Raw genomic sequence first — 18628 nt, forward strand, 5'->3', positions numbered from 1 at the left:
TGGGCGAGCCCATTTCGATAAGGTAACACGGTAGGGAGGGAGGGTCATCTTGGATATAGCTGATCCGAGGCAGGCGGGAGGTCATTCGGGTCTTCACCCGATGAGTAACCCGATTCGGGTCAGACGGGCCTTGGCCCGTGAGTAGGTCTCTTTAATAAAGCAACCTGATCCGAGCCGGACCGGACCAACCGCGGGCCTTGACTTGGGGACGAAGTAAAACCCTCGACGCCCGCCGCGAGCAGAAGGCCGGAAGGGACTACTAATGTGATGATGGAGTAGATCTGAGATGTACCATCGCGAAAGAACAATAACAACGGGAGAGGAGAAGAGCTGACGGAGAAGAGATGTTTCGGAACCAGTATGACACCGACGTGACGACGTGGAGCCCGGCGGGGCGTCTGTTCCAGGTAGAATACGCCATGGAGGCCGTCAAGCAGGGGGCTGCCGCCGTCGGCCTCCGCTCCACCTCGCACGTTGTCCTCGCCACCGTCAACAAGGCCGCCTCGGACCTCTCTTCCCACCAACGCAAGGTCTTCAAGATCGACGACCACATCGGGGTTGCCATCGCTGGTCTCACCGCCGACGGACGCGTGCTCTCCCGCTATCTCCGCAACGAATGCATCAACCACTCCTTCGTCTACGAGTCCCCCCTCCCCGTCTCTCGCCTCGTCGTCCGCCTCGCCGACAAGGCCCAGGTCCCGCTCTCCCCTTCCCACTTCTATTCCCCTTCTCTCGTCCCTTCGAGAATCCAATTCAATTCACGATCCATGAACTCTTTGCAACTTCTTTAGGGTTTAGCAAGCGATGTCTCCCAGAAAGGAAATCTGTTTCGATAACATTTCTAGGTTGCCCTAAATATTTCTATGTTGGTTACAACGGAAGCGAGGGGCAAGGATCTTAGGATTCGATGCAGGAAGAGGGAAATGTTTCGTTTCTCATTTTTTATGGATGCTCATGGATCTGATGGTGGTGTGCTTTGATTCCTTCTGCTGGTGTTGATCCCTTGTGTGCGACGTTCTTGCTCATGTTGGTCTGATGGATCACTAGATTCCAAGCTAACTTGGCGCTAGCAACCAACCATAGGCCGTCGATGGTTTTTTGAGCTCTGATCATCCTCACCCCTTTTAGATCTAAATAAGCCAGAACTAGAGAACTTATGGAGTCATAGTTGACTGCATATTTTGTGTTAGCAAGTTAACAAGTTTCATTGGTTATGTTGCACATTTTTGTTACCATAAGCAGTTTAACCTTGCATCACACTGGTCTAAACAGTTGTGTTACCTGGCTATTATTCGTTCTCATGTTTAGGTTCCCTTTGGTGGTATTTTTTTTTTATGTTTTGTTGGAATGCCACCTCTTTTGTTGAGAGCAACAGGTTTACTGCAATTTCAGATTATTATTGGAATCCATTTCCATAGTTGGATGACCCTGTCAATTGACACTTTTTCATCATGTTTGTGCTTTCTTATAGCATTTATATACTATTTCCTCTTTCTTTAATGCATTTCTAGCCTTATATCTCACACTTCCAATTTAGACTTTTGTTATCTTTTATTTATGTTATTTTTCATATGCATCAAATTAATTCTCTGCAGATTCAGTTATATGTAGGAATCTTAAAAGTCAGTCGGTTGTCTATGTTGATTTGCCTTTTTTTCTTGTTTGTGCTCTTCTGGATTTTATGCTATTTTGTCCTTCTTAATATACTTTATAATCTATTGCCATGCTCTCACTTTAGTTAGACTAATTTTGTTATCTTATAATTTTTCTGTATTGGACTACTTTTCTGCATGTGCAATTGTTCAAGATGTCCAATTCTTTTAAAGCCTAACATGCTGCCATGAATTATGTCGAAATATAATCTATAATTAGAGCTCCTCCATAGAATGGATGTCTGTGTGGCCATTGGGCTTGGAGGGTTAACGTCCACCATTTAGATTTTGCAACAACGTGTCTTACGACTGTGTGTTTACCCTCATCTTTTGTTTTTGTTGTATTTTTCATGTCATAATATTATTTTCTTTGCTTTTTTTTTTTTTTAAATACCAGATTCCATCGAGCTTGGCACTAAGTGGGCCTTGCCTATCAAAGCCTTGCACGTTGCCTCTTGCGTGGCACTTAAGTACCGTTAAGAGTTTTACATCTCAGTGCACCTCTAGCCTCTGATAACTTGTGTGGTCAAAAGACTAGAGTTTGTCCGTGGAATGTGGGTGCTGTGGGTCATCAAAACTGGGTATTTAGATTTGTCTAAATTTCTCAAGGAAAAAAAGAGGGAGAATGGTCAAAAGCCTGTCAAGTGCTAAATGAAATTCTAGGAAATCCAATTATCCTCACAGAAAAGCGTGCTACAGGAGCAGCCTAATCCAATTTTATTTGTGCTGAGGTTTGGCTGATCTTATGGTTGTTTCTTTCTCCATTGGCAATCAAACATCTACAAGATCATATTTCATTTCAAGCTTGTTCAACCAAGTCTAGTGAAGACATAACTGTATTGAATAGCTTGGCCAGGATAAAAATCTATGTTTAATTTCTTTCTATGTCAGTACCTGCTTGCTAATTCATACTGTAACGTATCACTTCATCAGTTGGTGATTTTTTTCCAATCGCACAAGTGGGTTATTTCCTCTGTATTAAAATAAAGAGGTGACGGTAGTACTATTATGTTCAAAGAGTAGATAAAGGATGTTAGAAACCATACAGTCATCAGGATAATCAAATTCAGTGTTTTCTCTCATCACTTCATAGATGTCATTATAATTCTTTGTAGCATGATTTTTTTTTTGATAAAAAGTGAAGTGAGTGCGCAATTCTCCGAAGCTCTTTTTTAGTTTTTTTTTTGCTTTATTGTTAATTGTGTTGCTTTATTATTTACCAACTTATGGACCATTTCCTGTTATACAATTATGGATAAAGAATATACACCTTTAATTTTTCATTTATTATCCTGATTCAAAATTTGTAGCCATAAGGATACAATAAAAAATCATAGAGTTTGTTCATTTTTTTTATAACTGTTGCAACCCAATCTTGTGTCAATGCTCCTCCGTTTTTTGCAAATATTTATGAAGATTTAACATCAGACTTGAACAATGCTGAGGCACATATTGTGAAAATACAAATCACGTTTTAATGAAAAAATGCAGAAAAAATAAGACTTGAAAGTGCCATAGAGCCATAGAGAATGAAGAAGAATAAATTGTGGTTCAATTATCCTCAAAACATATGATTTGCCACCATAGTTGGTAAGTTCTGCCTTCTAATATAAAATAGGCATGCACTAAATTTTGATATTTGACTCTATACTTTTCTATTAATTTTGAAAGCTTTTTCCAGCTCATTTTCTATTACTTTGGTTATGACTATTATTGACTTGTGAAATACCTATTGGTTGATCTATAATGTCCCATTAAGGTGGGTGATGGGTTTCATATTCAATTTTTTTTAATTAATTAATTAATATATAATTTTTTTTAATACAGTATTGCATCTATATGCATGTTTATGTGTTTGAGAGATGAGTTTATGTCAAAATTTCCTTAGATTTGTTAATCTATGCAGGAGACTACCACCTTTACATTATTGATCATTTATTGTTATTCTTCAATTGATTTTTAAGTTACCTTTTTATGCTTGAGAAGAGGAGCCTTGGCACCACACTGCGGTTGTTTCTGTGCGACTTCAGTGACTAGGGTTGGATTCTATATCTCTCTACTTACAGAGGTAAGTTGGTAGACTATGATTGTAACACTCCGATTAGTCTCATATCGATAGTGGGTAAGACTAAGATCGACTTATAAGGGTCTGATGAGTGTACTATCATCGACTTTAGCTTAAGCATATTGATCAATGGTTTTGGTCAAACGAAGTTGATGGGCCAGTTAACTTATCAAGCCCGAGTCGTAACAATGATCCTCCCTGAACCCCACAATAGTGTGATCCTTGTCCACTAAAATATCTTTCTTTTACACACATCTTCTTTATGATTCTCTGTTGAATCTATCTCTTTAGACTTTATCCAGGGGTTTGGTGTGAGCTACGAAAGATTCACCGGGTGGGCATTTTCTCTTATCTTGCCCATTTCTTGTTTTAGCTGATTTTAGCTGCATGTTTGTTGGTTTTAATATCTTCAAACTTCATATTATTTTATGGAAATTGATATGAGGGGTTCTGTGGCATCATAGTTGTAATGTCTATTGCAGGTCTGCACACAGCGTTCTTGGAAAAGGCCCTTTGGCGTGGGTCTGCTTGTTGCCGGATTAGATGAGACCGGAGCTCACCTCTACTATAACTGTCCCAGTGGTAACTACTTTGAGTACCAGGCATTTGCAATCGGATCCCGCTCCCAGGCTGCAAAAACTTTCATGGAGCGCAGATTTGAGGCCTTCAACGGTTATTCTCGTGATGAACTGATCAAAGACGCACTTTTTGCCGTAAAGGAGACATTGCAAGGAGAGAAGCTGACCAGTTCCATCTGCACCGTCGCTGTTGTCGGAATTGGCGAGCCATTTCATATGCTTGATCAGAAGACAATACAGGAAGTGATTGATTCAATAGAGATCAAAGAAGATGATGCTTCTGCTGCAGCTGCAGATGAAACTCCCATGCAAGAGGAGGACAAGAGCTCAGAAGCTGCAGCTGCAGATCAAGCTTCCATGCAAGAGGAGGACAAGAGCTCAGAAGCTGCTCCAATGGATATTTGATCCATATATAAAAGAGTACAAACGTTTCACCACAAGAGCGTTGGTGTTTAGAGATTGTCACCTGTTGTTTGCATTATTGCTTTTCGACATGGTTCCTTCCTGCTTGAACTTACGATGCCTAATGTTAAACAGAACCTGTGCCTTACAAATTGGTTTTAGGTTGACAATGGATTTGGGACGATGACATTGTACCATCCATTTTAATATTAGCCCGTGACAAGGGTGTGTGGCATGTAATGTGCTGCTGAGTTTGTTAGGTACGTGGTGATGACCGTGCAAGCTGCCAACCGGAGAAGCATTAAGGTGAGGTTTTCTCTGGTAAATTGGTCATGCGATCCTGCTCGGCTGTTGTTGGCACAACAGCAAACTGAGCTCCCAAGTCTTGACACTCCGGTATGTTTATTTTAAGAAAAGCACGCTATCTTTCTTTTTATTATTGTTGGTACTTCATGCGCGTCAATCAATTTGGCGGGCTGTACCAAAAACTGGAGGAGTGAAAACTGTTGATCGACTCGAGCGAATGAGGACACATCATCGCTAGGTCGTGTAACTTTCCCACGTGGACGAAGCGCCGAGCCTTATTTCTTAGTCGGAATCAATCATGTGGGCTTTCGTTGTCGTTTCATGAACGCAATTGAGCCCAACGCGACCTTGTTGGGCCGACGCGGTGGTAACACGGGCTTCAGCCTATGGTGACTCGTCATTCCATTCCTTTTCCTTCCGGACCAACCACCGAGCTTCCCCCGCGTCTCTCGGACCAAATACGATCCAGGCTTGCCCGTTCTTCGCTCGCTTGATCCAAAAGTCCCCTGGCGACCATCCCTGATCTAGATCTCCTCCGCCTCCCAGCCCTCGTCTCTCCGGTTCTCTCGAACCCTTTTCTCCCTGGATCCACCACCCCCGCGCTTCGATCCCTCCGGACGCCTAGGGTTCCGCTCTCCCACCGTATTCATTCCTGATTGGAATCCTCTTCGCCTCTAGCGGAGGAAGAAAGACTTGATATTGGAGGTGAGTTGTCGGTGCTGCTTCTGTTTTTTTGTTTTCTATTTCGTTTCTTGTTTTGAGCCCTAATCTTCAAAGTAGCTGACCTTTTCGTTATCCCCTTTTCACGATTTAGGGTTCGTACCTGAAATAACATCCTCGTCAAGAGCGGAGGTTTTTTGAGCTGAAGAATCAATGGAAGCCGATGGCGCAGCCGCTTCGTTTCCCCTGGCAAAGTGGAGAAGCGACTTCTCCAGGGCGTTCCAGCACTACCTGGATAAATCGACTCCTCATATGACTGGAAGATGGCTTGGTACTGTTGTTGTTGCAGCGATCTACTTCCTGCGAGTTTACTTTGTCCAGGGATTTTACATCATCACCTACGGGCTCGGGATCTATCTGCTTAATCTATTGATTGGGTTCTTGTCTCCTCTGGTGGATCCGGAGATTGAAGTTTCTGACGGCCCCGCCTTGCCTACAAAGGGCTCCGATGAGTTCAAACCCTTTGTTCGCCGTCTTCCCGAGTTCAAGTTCTGGTAAACTTTAACCTGTTTTTGCTTCCTCGTCGAAAATTTTCAGGCATTTGCTTTTTTCCTCATTCTGCTTGCTTTGTGTTTATTTGAAATCTGTAAACGTAGATCTGCTTTTCCATAACTCCCCTCAACTTCAGAAAGCGAGATTAACCGTTGGATAACTTGCGATGAGTAAATAGAGTTGTTCTAGCTATATGTACTTCCACAGGGTTGTGAGCCTCTGTTATCCATTGGAATGCGTTACAGAGGAATAAGGAATGCATAGTTTTGATGGTTTTTGGTGATTCCTCCATTGCTTCAGTGACCTTTGGTGCCCCCCTAGCCAAATTCTTATTTTGGTAGCATAAATGGTTATAATGTTATATAGCCAATAATGTTTGATAGATTCCGCGGGATGTGTTTCCATCCTACTCTAACCGTTTAACACTACGCCACGAAATCCCACCTATTTTTTATTGGAAGAGAAGTCGGCAAGAAATGAGAAGGATGGAAGGCATATGAGATGGTATTACAAGGAGGCACATGGCTACCACAAATTTGCCTCCCCTTTTGTTCTTCTTCCTCATTTTCCCCGACGATTTAAATTCGTTCACATGCATTCTTTAGATCCTTTTGTGCAAACTCATGCACCATTCTCCAATCATCAGCCAATCACCATACTTTTGGTCTTATCTTGGGCCAACTTCAGCAGGTTCGCAGGTTTCCGGGCTAATTTTAGCTGACTATGGATTAAGTGCTGACCCAACAATCCGATTCAGTCAATCCATTATTGTTATCTGCCAAGAGTTCCTGAACATTCTCTGTGTATGACTGGGAATATTCTTTTTATTAATAATTGTATGTTAATCGTCACACATGTAACATTCTCTTTTTCTATTAGCCTGAAGTATCTGCAAGGATGACAAAGAATATTTGTGAACTTACTTGATTTAGCTTTTATATCCTATTTGTTTTCTCGAGGAATAGTGAACGTAAGATCAAAGCATTCCAAATTTGCAACAAAGAATTATTTACCACAGTTTATTTTTTTGTTATTTGGATATCTGTATTTTTTTTCTCATCATGAGGATTAGGATATCACATTTTCAAGAGTGTCGGTAAGTCACCGTGAGACCAGAATTGGTCTGTGATGGCGACACAGTTGATGAGGATTTTAGAGCATCCCCAGTAAGCAGAGATGAAAATGGTCAGCGACAAGGGTAGTGGCAAGGAAGTTAACAATCCAGTATCTGATCATGGTGCTAGATTACAGCCTCGAATCATGTCATCTGACATTTACTTTTTTATCCAAATCACCCCAATGACCTTAGTTGATAGAGCCTGTGCTTGTTCAAGCCCAAAACTATTATGCAAATGTTATTTTTACCACAAATTTTTGCCCAAGTTATTTGTCTGTGGTCTTGGAGAGGCTTTTTTATCCTGTTTACTCGAGCAATATACAGTTGTGGATGCATGCATGTGTAGACATGCAACCGTGCAAGAGACAAATAAAGTGATTGTTTCTTTCTATCTGCAAATATAATCTCTTAATTTGTATTTTCTAACTGTTAGCGATTGTGAACTGTTTTATCTGTTTGTTTCTATTTATATTTTGTTTCTGATGAATTTTCTCCAGTCTGTGGTGGAGACTGTGAACTTAACTAGCTGAAATTCATTTTTCCTAGGTATTCCATAACAAAGGCCTTCTGTGTTGCTTTTGCAATGACTTTCTTCTCCGTGTTTGATGTTCCTGTCTTTTGGCCCATACTAGTGTGCTACTGGATTGTTCTTTTCGTCCTAACAATGAAGCGCCAAATTGTACACATGATCAAGTACAAGTACGTGCCATTCAACATAGGGAAGCAGGTGAATACAATAAAACTTCATGTTGCATCATCTGACCGTTCCACTTTCTTAAAAATGGTTTGCATGAGTTCTTTATTATGAGATTCGAATGAATCGGAGCCTTAGACTCCTAAGGATTGAGATCTAAACAACATCTGGTGCCCGCATAGGGGGGTAAGTAGCTTTAGCTGTATTGTTGAGATCAATAAGCACTTGGCTTTGGAGGCAGCCCAAAAAGTATTTTGTTCCTGTTTTATTTAGGAACCATATGGCTGCATATTTTTTATGCAGGGTGCTTCAGCTTAAAATTAACTAGCTCGAATACTTAAATTTTTAACCTGGTTTTAATGGTTTTGAATCAGAAATATGGAGGGAAAAAGGGTCCTGGAAGCAGCAGTCTGTCCAAGGATTGATGGACGGTAGGAGGAGCCAAGGGCAGGGCACTCGTATATCTAGTAGCATTACTGAGATTGAGATGACTATCGGTCCGCCGGACCCCTCGAAGGAGGACAGCTATTTGTTGGGACCAGTTATTACCTATGCTTACACATTGTCATCCTCTCACTCTTCTACTTGTTTAGCTAATGTAGCTAATGCTGCCCGTGGTGCTATTGTTTGCACGATAGCTAATGTTTTCAATATTATTCAAGATTCCACCAGAGCATAAACTGGTTGATCATGTTATTTTGCTTAGTAAGATTTCCCGATAAAGTTGAGGCGCTGTTAACTTTGTCCATCTTCCATCGATCGATCAGGAAAAATGAAGCTGGCTTCACCTGCTGGACCGATGAGCAGTACTTTTGGAAGATGATTTTTATATGGTCAGTAGTTTGCTCATTTCCATTTGTTCAGCACGATCAAGAGAAAGAGGTGCGGGCCCCAACATTAGTCTTGGAATAGGTGAGTCACAAGTATGGTTCTTTCCTTCCTTTTGGGTTACGAAAGTGACTTAAGATAGACGAACAAAGTATCATCAAAAGGCATTAACATATTCTGCTGAAGGAGGATCTCACATTCTAAAATAAATCCAAACTTGGGTGGCATGCAGATCTCCTGAAAAGCAATCGGAATTCGCAAGGGCAGCAGATCTCAATGAAGAGATGATGGTTGGATAGACACCAAAAGATGGATGGATTCTGCTTTAATTTCGTAATAAGTAAATAAAAGAGGAAGATTAATAAGTAGTGTGGAAATCTCAATTAAAATTTCCAAATCACTGCCTTTTTCTTTTAAGAATCAAAAGATGGATCCTCGTCTTTTAGAATCCTAATAAATCTCCCTTCTTTCTTTCCCCCTTTTGGTTGGTAGTTAGGAAGAGTATCCGGGCTGACGGCAGCTATCTTACAACCTCGGCCGTAAGTGTTATTTTTGGGTGCCACAAGAGATGTATGCATACTCGCTAAAAAGTGTTTGGTCAAGGAATCATAGGGGGTGCTCGAGAAGCCTAATTCTTGCAGTGGTAGCAAAGCCTCCACCGACCGCTGGATCGACGTACAGCTAAATCTTGTGCTTTACACTTTCAAGAAAGGGGGGAAGGGGAGCACTAATTATTACTCTCATGTGCGGAAGGCCATCAGACGCTCTGGATGAGGACGGATCTCATAGGAGGGAGACAGCTCCTTGATCCAATCCCTAGTTTATATTTATTCTCCTCACAGTCAGTCACCTCTTTCTAAGTAAAACTAAATAAATTAATTAATAAATAAATAAAAAAAAGAGTTTTAAATTTCAAAGCCTAAATCTGAACCGTGGAATGCCATTTCATTACATCCACGCGGCAATCGAGACAGGCGAGGCAGGAGACCGACCGACCGGCCACATGAATCCCAGTTGCGATGCCAGGCTTTTCGATTTGAAAACCACATGCGTCTCCTCCTCCGTGTTCATCTAACGCTCACAGGATGAGCATCACATGGGCCTCCTCTCCTGTTTTATATATTATATGCACACACCTCTCTCGCTCTCTCGACTGCTCGTCACTGTAAACTTAGCCCAAGGCTCATGATCGCTGGGGGGGACCTACTAAGAGGCTCGCGGTTCCGCCTTTGGAACTTTGTCTTGGTTCCAAGGAGCCACGCCACTTGGTACCTCTCCTTTCTCACACCTCCACTCGGAGATGATCTCAAGACGCACAATCTGAACTTGCCCTCCCTCATCATCCCTTGTGAAGCTACACCACGGTCGATTTAAGTTTTGTATCTCCGTTTGGGATTAGGGGCATCAGGTACTCGTGTCCGCAGCAATTCTCAAGGCTACGGTGCAGCAAACGGAACATAACAAGAAGACGCCAAGAGCAAGCAAGGGTGATGATGAACAAGGAGAGTGAGGACAAATGGTGCTTGGGTTGTGCACCCATGATTTCTCAGTCAAAAACTAGTCAGACGTGATCTGATGAAACGACATGGTCAGATGGGTGGTTGGATTTGAAACTGCGCCCCTCAGCGATCCGACTCACATGCAGCGTTCATAGATTTGTGCTAATCGAAGCCCAGCCTGCGTCGTCTAGTCATCAATGTTGGATCCCCACTCTCTCTCTCTCTCTCTCTCTCTCATCCACATTTTCTGAAACGCATTTCAAGTCTTTTTCTTTCTCAGTTTTTTCCTAATTTAAAAGGCAGCATTTCTTTTGGGGGGTTTTCTGTAGCCTCTCAAAATTCAATCTGCACAATAAATAATGTTGCCTTCGACCAACACTTGCGGCCACTCCAGATTTAGAGAGAGAGAGAGAGAGAGAGAGAGAGAATCTAGGAAGGAGAAAGGAGTAGCCTTCGACCAACACTTGCAGCCACTCCAGATTTTGAGAGAGAGAGAGAGAGAGAATCAAGGAAGGAGAAAGGAGTATATATATACATATGTATATATAGCTTTTGGGTGGGTAAAGGTTGGAGTCTTTTTTTGGGATCCAAGAGGTTCTTGGTGGGTGCAACCTCTCTGAGGGCTTCGTTCTCCGCCAATTGGTGTTTTGTTTCCATCTGAGCCGGGCAAAAGGGAGGAAATTTTCTTTTGGAAGGAAGAAAGAAAAAAGAAAACGATTTGATTCGATCGATCGATGTTTCTTTGGCGGACGAAAGCGATGAACTAACAAAAGTGGAAGGTAAGTCAGTTTGCCTTTTGCGATCACCCTCGTCGCCCATATCTCTACTCTCCCTCGGTTCTTGAGAATCCTCGAGAAATCTGCATCCTCCTACCTCCGTCGGAGGAGGAAAAGAAAGCGAGAGAAAATGTGGATGGGGCGAAAAAGATGGCCACCCCTTTCTTGTTGTTCGCTGATGTCTGCCATGCTTTTTTTTCTTGTTTCTTGATCACATAGTCTCATCCGCTTCAGATTCTTGAGAAACCTAAGCTGGCTGTCGGCTTCGGAGGGAAGGCGGAAGGCTTGAATGGAGACATCTGTAATCTTCCCTGATTCATAGGGAGGAGGAGGAGGAGGAGGAGAGAGAAGCGCTTTCCTTGGATTGCGTTCTCTCCGGATCTAGTTAATATCAAAGACTGCATCTTCGATTGATGCGGTTCAAATGCCAAGAACTCCCTTTTGATTCAAGCTTCGCCCGTCGGTCTCTCCTGATCCTGCTGCAATCCCCCATACTTTCGGATCCGTGTCTAACGAACAAGGGGTGGGCGAAATGCCGATTAAGAGCCTCGTCCGCGAGCTGAAGGTGATGCGGGACGGCATGGGGAGCACGCCCAGGAGAGGAGGCGGCGGCGTAGGAGGTGGAGCCCCCGCCACCGAAGGAATGATGTACGGGCACAGCCGTGGAGATGCCCGGCATCAGTGGTCCGGTCGACTGGAGCCGGAGCAACAGCAAGGGAGGTGGGCGAACCTTCCGCCGGAGCTGCTCTTGGATGTCATCCGGCGGGTGGAGGAGAGCGAGGTGTTGTGGCCGGCGAGGAGACATGTGCTGGCGTGCGCCGCAGTGTGCCGTTCGTGGCGGGACATCACGAAGGAGGTGGTCAAGACCCCCGAGCAATGTGGCCGGATCACCTTCCCCATCTCCCTCAAGCAGGTTGCCTTCCTCTCCCATCTCCTCCACCTTACATTTAGCTTCCAGGCTCACATAGCCTGCGCTTTCTTCCTCTGAAAACTTGGATGATTTCAATCTTTGTTTTAAATCTCGGCTCGTTTGTTTGAGAGTAGCCTGGGCCTCGAGACACTCCGATCCAATGCTTCATCCGAAGGGAGCGAGCGACATCGACCTTCCTCCTGTTCCTCGGTCTGAGCCCATGTAAGCCATTTTCTCTGTTCCTTGCTCTTTGTTTCAGAAATGATCCTGTTGTGAATGAATACTTCTCGTGATCTCGTTCTTGCATCGCCCAATTTGTCGAAATTTACTTGTGATTTGTCATCACTACTACGGAATTGCTTCCATCAGCTTCTTGAACGATTCATTCATGCGTAAAATTGCCGACTTCGTCAAACCAGAACAAGTCAAGCATGGTGGAGTGGGTGTGGGTAGCAGAGTTGGATTGCTATGCATAACTTGCACATGTCCAGAATCGACACCGTTCCTTTAGATCGATTGGTAATGTTGGTCACCATCTTTGATCCTTGCAGCACTGCAGGGACAGAATGACAAGCTTTTGCTGGCAGCACGCAAGATCAGACGCGCAACCAGCACCGACTTTGTGATCTCGCTGACCGCTGATGATTTCTCTCGAGCTAGCAGTAGCTATATTGGAAAAGTGAGGCAAGTGATCTCCTCTACTTTCACTCCGAATCGCATCATCTACTCCTTGCTGATTCCCTTACTGCCTTTTTGGGATCTTCTCCAGGTCAAACTTTCTGGGAACCAAGTTCACCGTCTATGATAGCCAGCCTCCTCATGACGCTGCAATGTCTTCGAGCAACCGTTCCACTCGAAGGATCCACTCCAAGCAAGTTTCGCCGAGAGTGCCTGCCGTCAATTATGGCATCGCTTCCATCTCTTACGAACTTAACGTCCTGCGAACTCGAGGGCCGAGGAGAATCCAGTGCACGATGCGCTCGATTCCCATCTCCTCCATCCAGGAAGGTGGGAGCGTCCCAACGCCCACGAGTTTCCTTCACCCCATTATTAGCCAACGAGTCTGCTGCAGCTTAGCGGTGGCAAAGGGCAAGCAACCTGCGATAGATGTCTCTTCCACCCCAGCAAGTGCACCTGTCCGGACTAATGGGGAGCCACTCGTTCTGAAGAACAAAGCCCCCAGATGGCATGAGCAGCTTCAGTGCTGGTGCTTGAACTTTAGAGGACGAGTCACAGTGGCTTCCGTCAAGAATTTCCAGCTCGTGGCAGCTGTGGATCCTTCCTACGGCGTTTCTCCAGCAGAACAAGAAAAAGTGATTCTCCAGTTTGGGAAAATAGGAAAGGACATCTTCACCATGGATTATCGCTATCCCCTCTCTGCGTTTCAGGCATTTGCGATTTGCTTGACAAGCTTTGACACTAAGCCAGCATGTGAATAACGATAGGTACCCAACCATTGCCCCTGTTCTCTCCTGGATGTCTACTTCCTTCCTCAATATTCGACTATGTTCTTCACCTGGGGAAAGTCCGGTTTGCAACTGCCGTTTGTCTAGTTTGGGATCTCACAAGGGGAGATGGTTGCCGTCGTCAAACGTTGATGGTGTCGCAACTGTTTGGGAGATGCTTTTATGCTCTGTCCATATCGACAGCCCACCTTCGAATTAAGTGTCTCTTTTCCGACATTGTCATGTATTCAGACTGCGGAACTTGATTCATCTAATGTCTAGTTTGAAGAGGGTCTCATGTAGACACAATCATTATCTCAAGCTCTCAATGTTACGGTCGAAGTGCAAGTATGACCATTTCACGGTATGTTCAACGCAACTGTATCTTTAGTTCGTGGATGCAATCTCAGTTGGCCAGACTTCTTATTCTCGTCGAGGCTATACCTCAAGTGTGTGTTTGAGCTGGAGTTTTGTGAAAGAAGACTCCTCAAGGGTTGGATAGATTCTGTCTAGTCCTTGGATTTGTGAGGCATAGTTGGCTCGCTAGAAAGGAATTAGCGACCATCTCTCGATCAGCTGGCCTGGAATTAGGTTCTGCAATGGATATATTTCGCTTTACGTGATGATTCCCTGACTCCTCCATCGAGGTATACGGAGGTTGCTGTGGCTCGTGATCGGCTTTGGATTAATCAGTTGGTCCTCTTTGCGATCGTTTCAGCTACTGTTTCCCCTTCTTGGCTGCTACGACTTGTCGATTTCAAGATCTTCTTTTTGTATAGATGTTGCGTGCTCCGTACCTTCTTATTGACGCCTGTTTACGGCTTGTCTTGTATCGAGAAGAGTGAGCATAAGATGCTACAAGATTCAATCTCAACTCCGAATAAAATATACACCTCCACGAAAATTGATCGAACCTTTCTGACCAAGAAATCAATGAACTCCTCCGAGGTAAATGGCTGCCAAGGACGAAGAGAGAACTCATGGCTATTATTTCCTACTGTACGTAGGACTTGCATCTATCGGGCGGCGCCCACGAACGATCATTGTGGTCAAAGCAAGTAAAGGAGCACGCATTGTGATGCTCATAAAAAGCCGTGAGTTACGGTTGAATCGCCGAGAAATTTCGCTGCGGGTTAGCTAAAATGTCCAGATTTTGAGGCGAACAGCGACGCTGTTTGATTCAAAATTAATGGTACGTTTGGAGGATTATTTATATATTATCTTTTACAGTTAATTATTTCATTTCTCATCTCCATATTTAAAAAAATAATTTATATATTTTAATAATATCGATTTTACTAATAAAATATAAAAACAATAATTTTAATATAAATACAAAACTATCCTCACGTCTCGTGATCGTTCTCCTCATCCACAATAATTCTCATGATTTCCGTACTATCGTCCACCATCAGTAACATCGTTTGTCATCATCAATCAAAATATTAAAAATTTTTTTTCATATTTTCGTTGATAAAATCGATGATACTATGATAAATAAACTTATATATTTATCTTTTATAATTATAAAAATATAAGTGTTACGGTAAGTAACTTTTTTAGCCGTGACCTTGGGGTCGACGTGACTGGTTTAGGGGTCCGAATGGCTAGGATCAGGCGCAGCTCCTCTCGAGATCTTGTGGCGACCGATTGCGGGAGATTTGGCTGGAAAGGTCCACGACAACGGGTCAGCTTCGGTTGAGTACCTGCACACAGGTCGGGTCGACGGTTCGGCCCGACCCCTCCGACGATCAAGTCAGTTCCTCGGAGAGGAGTTTTTTGGACCCAGTCCGTGAGGCGGAGAGGGTTTTTAGTCGAGTAGTCGAAGTTGTCCCCTTCGTTTAGAACTCTGGGGTATTTGTAGATGAATTTGATGTTACCTGATGTGGCCGCTTGTAGGGCATTGGGGTTGCGTGGCGAACCTGGCTACTACAGGGTATGGGCACGCCTCGATCGACGTGCTCATTTGCCTCGATCGGGCGTATGGAGTCAAATGCTGAAGTTCGTTGGCTGAGAGCTGGTGACGTTGGCGCACATCAAGTCGGCATTAGTGCTTGCTTCCTCGGTTTGATGCCTTCTCTTGCCTTGACCGATCGTGGGGGGTCAGACGATGAGATCATCTAGGTAGGGTGCACATTATGTGGGTGTTAATGCTCGTCCCCCTGGGCGGGCAGCGTGCCGCCCATGGGTGACTGACGTCTTGGTGTGTTACGTCATATCTTTTTTTACCCCTATCAATAAGTATAATTTTTTAAATTATATAAAAAAAAATATACTAAATATAATTAAATAGGAAACAATATGTAATTAGCGCATGAGAAGGATGGGGTACGTCGTATCAAAACTCAACCGAGTCAACTCACTGGCTGGGCGGTGGAGATCAGACATTGATAGAGGGGGTGCCATCTCAGTCCCTCATCCCAACTGAAGGATCATCCGGTGATGGAACACTGGTAGTTCGCGTACATTCATGACGGCAAAAAGACTTGGTGCCTTCTAACTAAATCCATGCGTTGTGCGACTGTTCTTTCCTGATGACCTCTCTCCGTATTTTGTCTTTCTTTCTATTATTAGTAGTACACACATAGATTGCATAAGGAAGGCGAGCAGCGGATGAAGCAGAGAGAAATCAGGAGAAGAAGAAGGAGAAGCGAGAAGAAGAGGTGCAATACTCTTTTTGGTTTCATCATCGTCGTCATAAGTATCATTATCACCACGATAAGAAGGAAAAGGAGGAGGAGAATTACAAGGAACGCGACCGAGGACGGCATGGAGACGCTGGATGAGGAGGTGGAGGAGTACAGCTGGAGGGACGTGGTGCTGCCGGCGTTGATCCCGGTGGTGCAGGAGCCGGTGGAGCTGGAGCGAGAGAGCAGGCAGCGACGGCGCGGCCGGGACATCCTGGTGGCGGTGGACCACGGCCCCAACAGCCAGCACGCCCTCCACTGGGCCCTCGCCCACCTCTGCCGCCTCGCCGACACCCTCCACTTCGTCCACGTCGTCCACAGTAGGCTCTTCTATCCTTCATCGGACATGTCCTCCACTTGATCTATTTTTCTCTAGGTGGAACACAACAAGTCGGTCTCTGTTTCTGCTTGTCTCTGTTCCGAGTGACACATCGGAACTCCATAGGTGTTCAGGACGAGGTGGTGTACGAGGTCAGTAAGCAGCGAATGGACGAGCTGGCCGTCGAGGCCTTCCAGATTGCCATGGTAATGCTGCTGCCTTCCATCTACCGCAGGACATGGCCATCGTAGCTAGCTGCCAAACCACTTTAGCGCCCTTAAAGATGCAGTTGAATATGAGTCCGATCCATACACTTTTCTCCTCGTTAACATGACACACCAATTTATATACGCCGTAACGTCTCGCAACAAAGTAAAAGAACACGGGAATGGATTCAGGTGAGGTCGCAGGGTCGCATCGTGGAAGGGGAGGCCGGGAAGATGATATGTCGAGAGGCGGAGAGGTTAAAGCCGGCAGCCGTGGTGATGGGAACCCGCGGGCGAGGCCGCATTCAATGGTAATAAACCCCGACCTTTTCTTTTCTTCCTCCCTCACGAACGCGAGCCATGAGACGACAAAATGACTCGATTTGCGCAAACATCGATCGTCATCGATTCAGGGCTTTTCTCTTTGTGTGTTTGCAGTGTGTTGCAGGGCAGCGTCAGCGAGTACTGCTTCCGTCATTGTAAAGCAGCACCGGTCATCATCGTTCCGGGGAAAGGTCGGCAGCAACGCCCTTTACACTAATTGTTTGTTCCATTACACCATCGGTGTGCATGCAAGGAATGGACCCTCTCTCGAAATCAAATAGGGAAAGAAAAAGAACGGTGAAGAGAGCCCCCTATTTCATGTGCTTCTCTGGTGATCAACAATCGATCAATCGCATCTTATTTGCTTCGCAGAAGCCGGCGATCGGTCTGTCATCTGATGGGGCGCCGCAGGGAATTAAGTTGCCTTGTTGTACCTGCTTTCGTTGATTATTTGGGTAATATCAGAACCAGCATCAGCCCGGTGCGTCGATGATGGCAATTTCTCGGTGCTACTCTTTCGTAGTTCTTGATTCGTTTCGTATGCCCACGAATCTGTCTCTGCCCGACAGTGAAGCACTGGAACAAACTTTGTCGTTCATGATCACTATTATCACCTATGCATTTGCATTCGACATTATCGATTTCTTCTCTTAGAACATCGACTCCTGCAAGATCAATGAAACCGCCATATCCACCAGCCGCATGTAAATCCACGGGACTCGAACAAGCTAAGTTGATCATGCATGTTCTGTATGAGAACAGAAAAACCTAATATGTTAGGCTCATACGGACGAATTCCATTCATCGACTCTGCTGAAGATGGCTATCAATAATTCTGAGAGATGATTCGATGCACCTAAATAATTAAGAAGAACATCTGAGAGAAAATGGAAAACATTATTCTTCACATGTATCGACAAACTCGTTCTTTTCTTTCCTTTTTCTCTTTAGAGAGTAAAATCAAAACGGTAAACTTTCTTCTTTTACATTTTCACGGCCATTAGCGTCCGACTTCCACACAAAGATAAAGTTGAAGTTGGTGGACGGTCTTGAAAGTTACTTCGGCCAAAGCCAACTGCACCATGTGAATGCTTCATCTTGAAGATACCAACCAACGCAGCTAAATAACTCGGCTGCTTCTCCGTGGAAGGCGCATCGTCATTATTTCCTCCTCCTCGCCAAATCCTCATCCCTCAACCGAAAGCTCCAGGCCACCATCCGAAAGGAGGAGGACTGCGAGTCTCTCCGGTGAAGGTGACCTGAGAAATCCCCATTTAAACATGGACCCAACCGCGAGTCACATCCATCTCTCGCTGTCCACAGAACAGTACAAAGAGGACCCCGACATCCTCTCGTCCGTGTGTGCAGACGAGTCCCATACATACTACGGATATGTGTATATATATCATATATTACTTAGCATGAATAGTTCGGGAGCAGTGATCCCACCTCTCCATCTCTTTCAGCAACACAAGGCAAGGATGGTGACCCGAAGAAACAAAGTTCCATGGCGAAGGTGGTGGCCTGGTGGGGATATGCATGGAAAGCTACTGCGCGTGCCGACCGGGGACCTATCCAGGACATGCAATGGCGATTAATTAGTTCAGA

General features: G+C 44.5%; 4 protein-coding genes across 4 annotated transcripts; all 4 read left to right on the forward strand.

Moving 5' to 3' along the window:
* The first annotated feature begins 227 nt into the window (after nt 1-227).
* Nucleotides 228-4932, forward strand: LOC135676017 (proteasome subunit alpha type-1-like). The gene is made up of 2 exons (XM_065186763.1): nt 228-695; nt 4200-4932. Exons 1-2 carry the CDS (start codon nt 345-347, stop codon nt 4698-4700), a joined length of 852 nt encoding a protein of 283 aa, XP_065042835.1. The 5' UTR covers nt 228-344; the 3' UTR covers nt 4701-4932.
* A 493-nt stretch (nt 4933-5425) lies between these two features.
* LOC135676019 (protein RER1A-like) lies at nt 5426-8731 on the forward strand. The gene is made up of 4 exons (XM_065186764.1): nt 5426-5708; nt 5818-6217; nt 7879-8059; nt 8401-8731. The coding sequence occupies exons 2-4, from the start codon at nt 5877-5879 to the stop codon at nt 8449-8451; spliced, it is 573 nt and encodes a 190-aa protein (XP_065042836.1). The 5' UTR covers nt 5426-5708; nt 5818-5876; the 3' UTR covers nt 8452-8731.
* Nucleotides 8732-10620: 1889 nt separating this feature from the next.
* Nucleotides 10621-13903, forward strand: LOC103987351 (tubby-like F-box protein 5). The gene is made up of 5 exons (XM_009405630.3): nt 10621-11132; nt 11364-12042; nt 12174-12261; nt 12591-12723; nt 12809-13903. The coding sequence occupies exons 2-5, from the start codon at nt 11662-11664 to the stop codon at nt 13476-13478; spliced, it is 1272 nt and encodes a 423-aa protein (XP_009403905.2). The 5' UTR covers nt 10621-11132; nt 11364-11661; the 3' UTR covers nt 13479-13903.
* Nucleotides 13904-15898: 1995 nt separating this feature from the next.
* Nucleotides 15899-17532, forward strand: LOC103987352 (uncharacterized). Its single transcript, XM_065186768.1, has 5 exons — nt 15899-16491; nt 16617-16696; nt 16889-17007; nt 17135-17211; nt 17393-17532. The coding sequence occupies exons 1-5, from the start codon at nt 16098-16100 to the stop codon at nt 17416-17418; spliced, it is 696 nt and encodes a 231-aa protein (XP_065042840.1). The 5' UTR covers nt 15899-16097; the 3' UTR covers nt 17419-17532.
* Nucleotides 17533-18628: the final 1096 nt, after the last annotated feature.

Source organism: Musa acuminata, chromosome BXJ1-6 (genome assembly GCF_036884655.1).
Source record: "Musa acuminata AAA Group cultivar baxijiao chromosome BXJ1-6, Cavendish_Baxijiao_AAA, whole genome shotgun sequence".
Classification (NCBI taxonomy): domain Eukaryota; kingdom Viridiplantae; phylum Streptophyta; class Magnoliopsida; order Zingiberales; family Musaceae; genus Musa; species Musa acuminata.

What these genes read in the sequence shown, in the direction of transcription:
- LOC103987352 (XM_065186768.1), top strand. Translation starts at nt 16,098, where the DNA reads ATGAAGCAGAGAGAAATCAGGAGAAGAAGAAGGAGAAGCGAGAAGAAG. An exon ending in AGGCCTTCCAGATTGCCATG is followed by an intron (nt 16,697 to 16,888) that starts GTAATGCTGCTG and finishes GAATGGATTCAG; the next exon opens with GTGAGGTCGCAGGGTCGCAT. An exon ending in CATCATCGTTCCGGGGAAAG is followed by an intron (nt 17,212 to 17,392) that starts GTCGGCAGCAAC and finishes TTTGCTTCGCAG; the next exon opens with AAGCCGGCGATCGGTCTGTC.
- LOC103987351 (XM_009405630.3), top strand. Translation starts at nt 11,662, where the DNA reads ATGCCGATTAAGAGCCTCGTCCGCGAGCTGAAGGTGATGCGGGACGGC. An exon ending in GTTCCTCGGTCTGAGCCCAT is followed by an intron (nt 12,262 to 12,590) that starts GTAAGCCATTTT and finishes TGATCCTTGCAG; the next exon opens with CACTGCAGGGACAGAATGAC. An exon ending in AGCTATATTGGAAAAGTGAG is followed by an intron (nt 12,724 to 12,808) that starts GCAAGTGATCTC and finishes GATCTTCTCCAG; the next exon opens with GTCAAACTTTCTGGGAACCA.
- LOC135676017 (XM_065186763.1), top strand. Translation starts at nt 345, where the DNA reads ATGTTTCGGAACCAGTATGACACCGACGTGACGACGTGGAGCCCGGCG. An exon ending in GCCTCGCCGACAAGGCCCAG is followed by an intron (nt 696 to 4,199) that starts GTCCCGCTCTCC and finishes TGTCTATTGCAG; the next exon opens with GTCTGCACACAGCGTTCTTG.
- LOC135676019 (XM_065186764.1), top strand. Translation starts at nt 5,877, where the DNA reads ATGGAAGCCGATGGCGCAGCCGCTTCGTTTCCCCTGGCAAAGTGGAGA. An exon ending in CTTCCCGAGTTCAAGTTCTG is followed by an intron (nt 6,218 to 7,878) that starts GTAAACTTTAAC and finishes CATTTTTCCTAG; the next exon opens with GTATTCCATAACAAAGGCCT. An exon ending in CATTCAACATAGGGAAGCAG is followed by an intron (nt 8,060 to 8,400) that starts GTGAATACAATA and finishes GTTTTGAATCAG; the next exon opens with AAATATGGAGGGAAAAAGGG.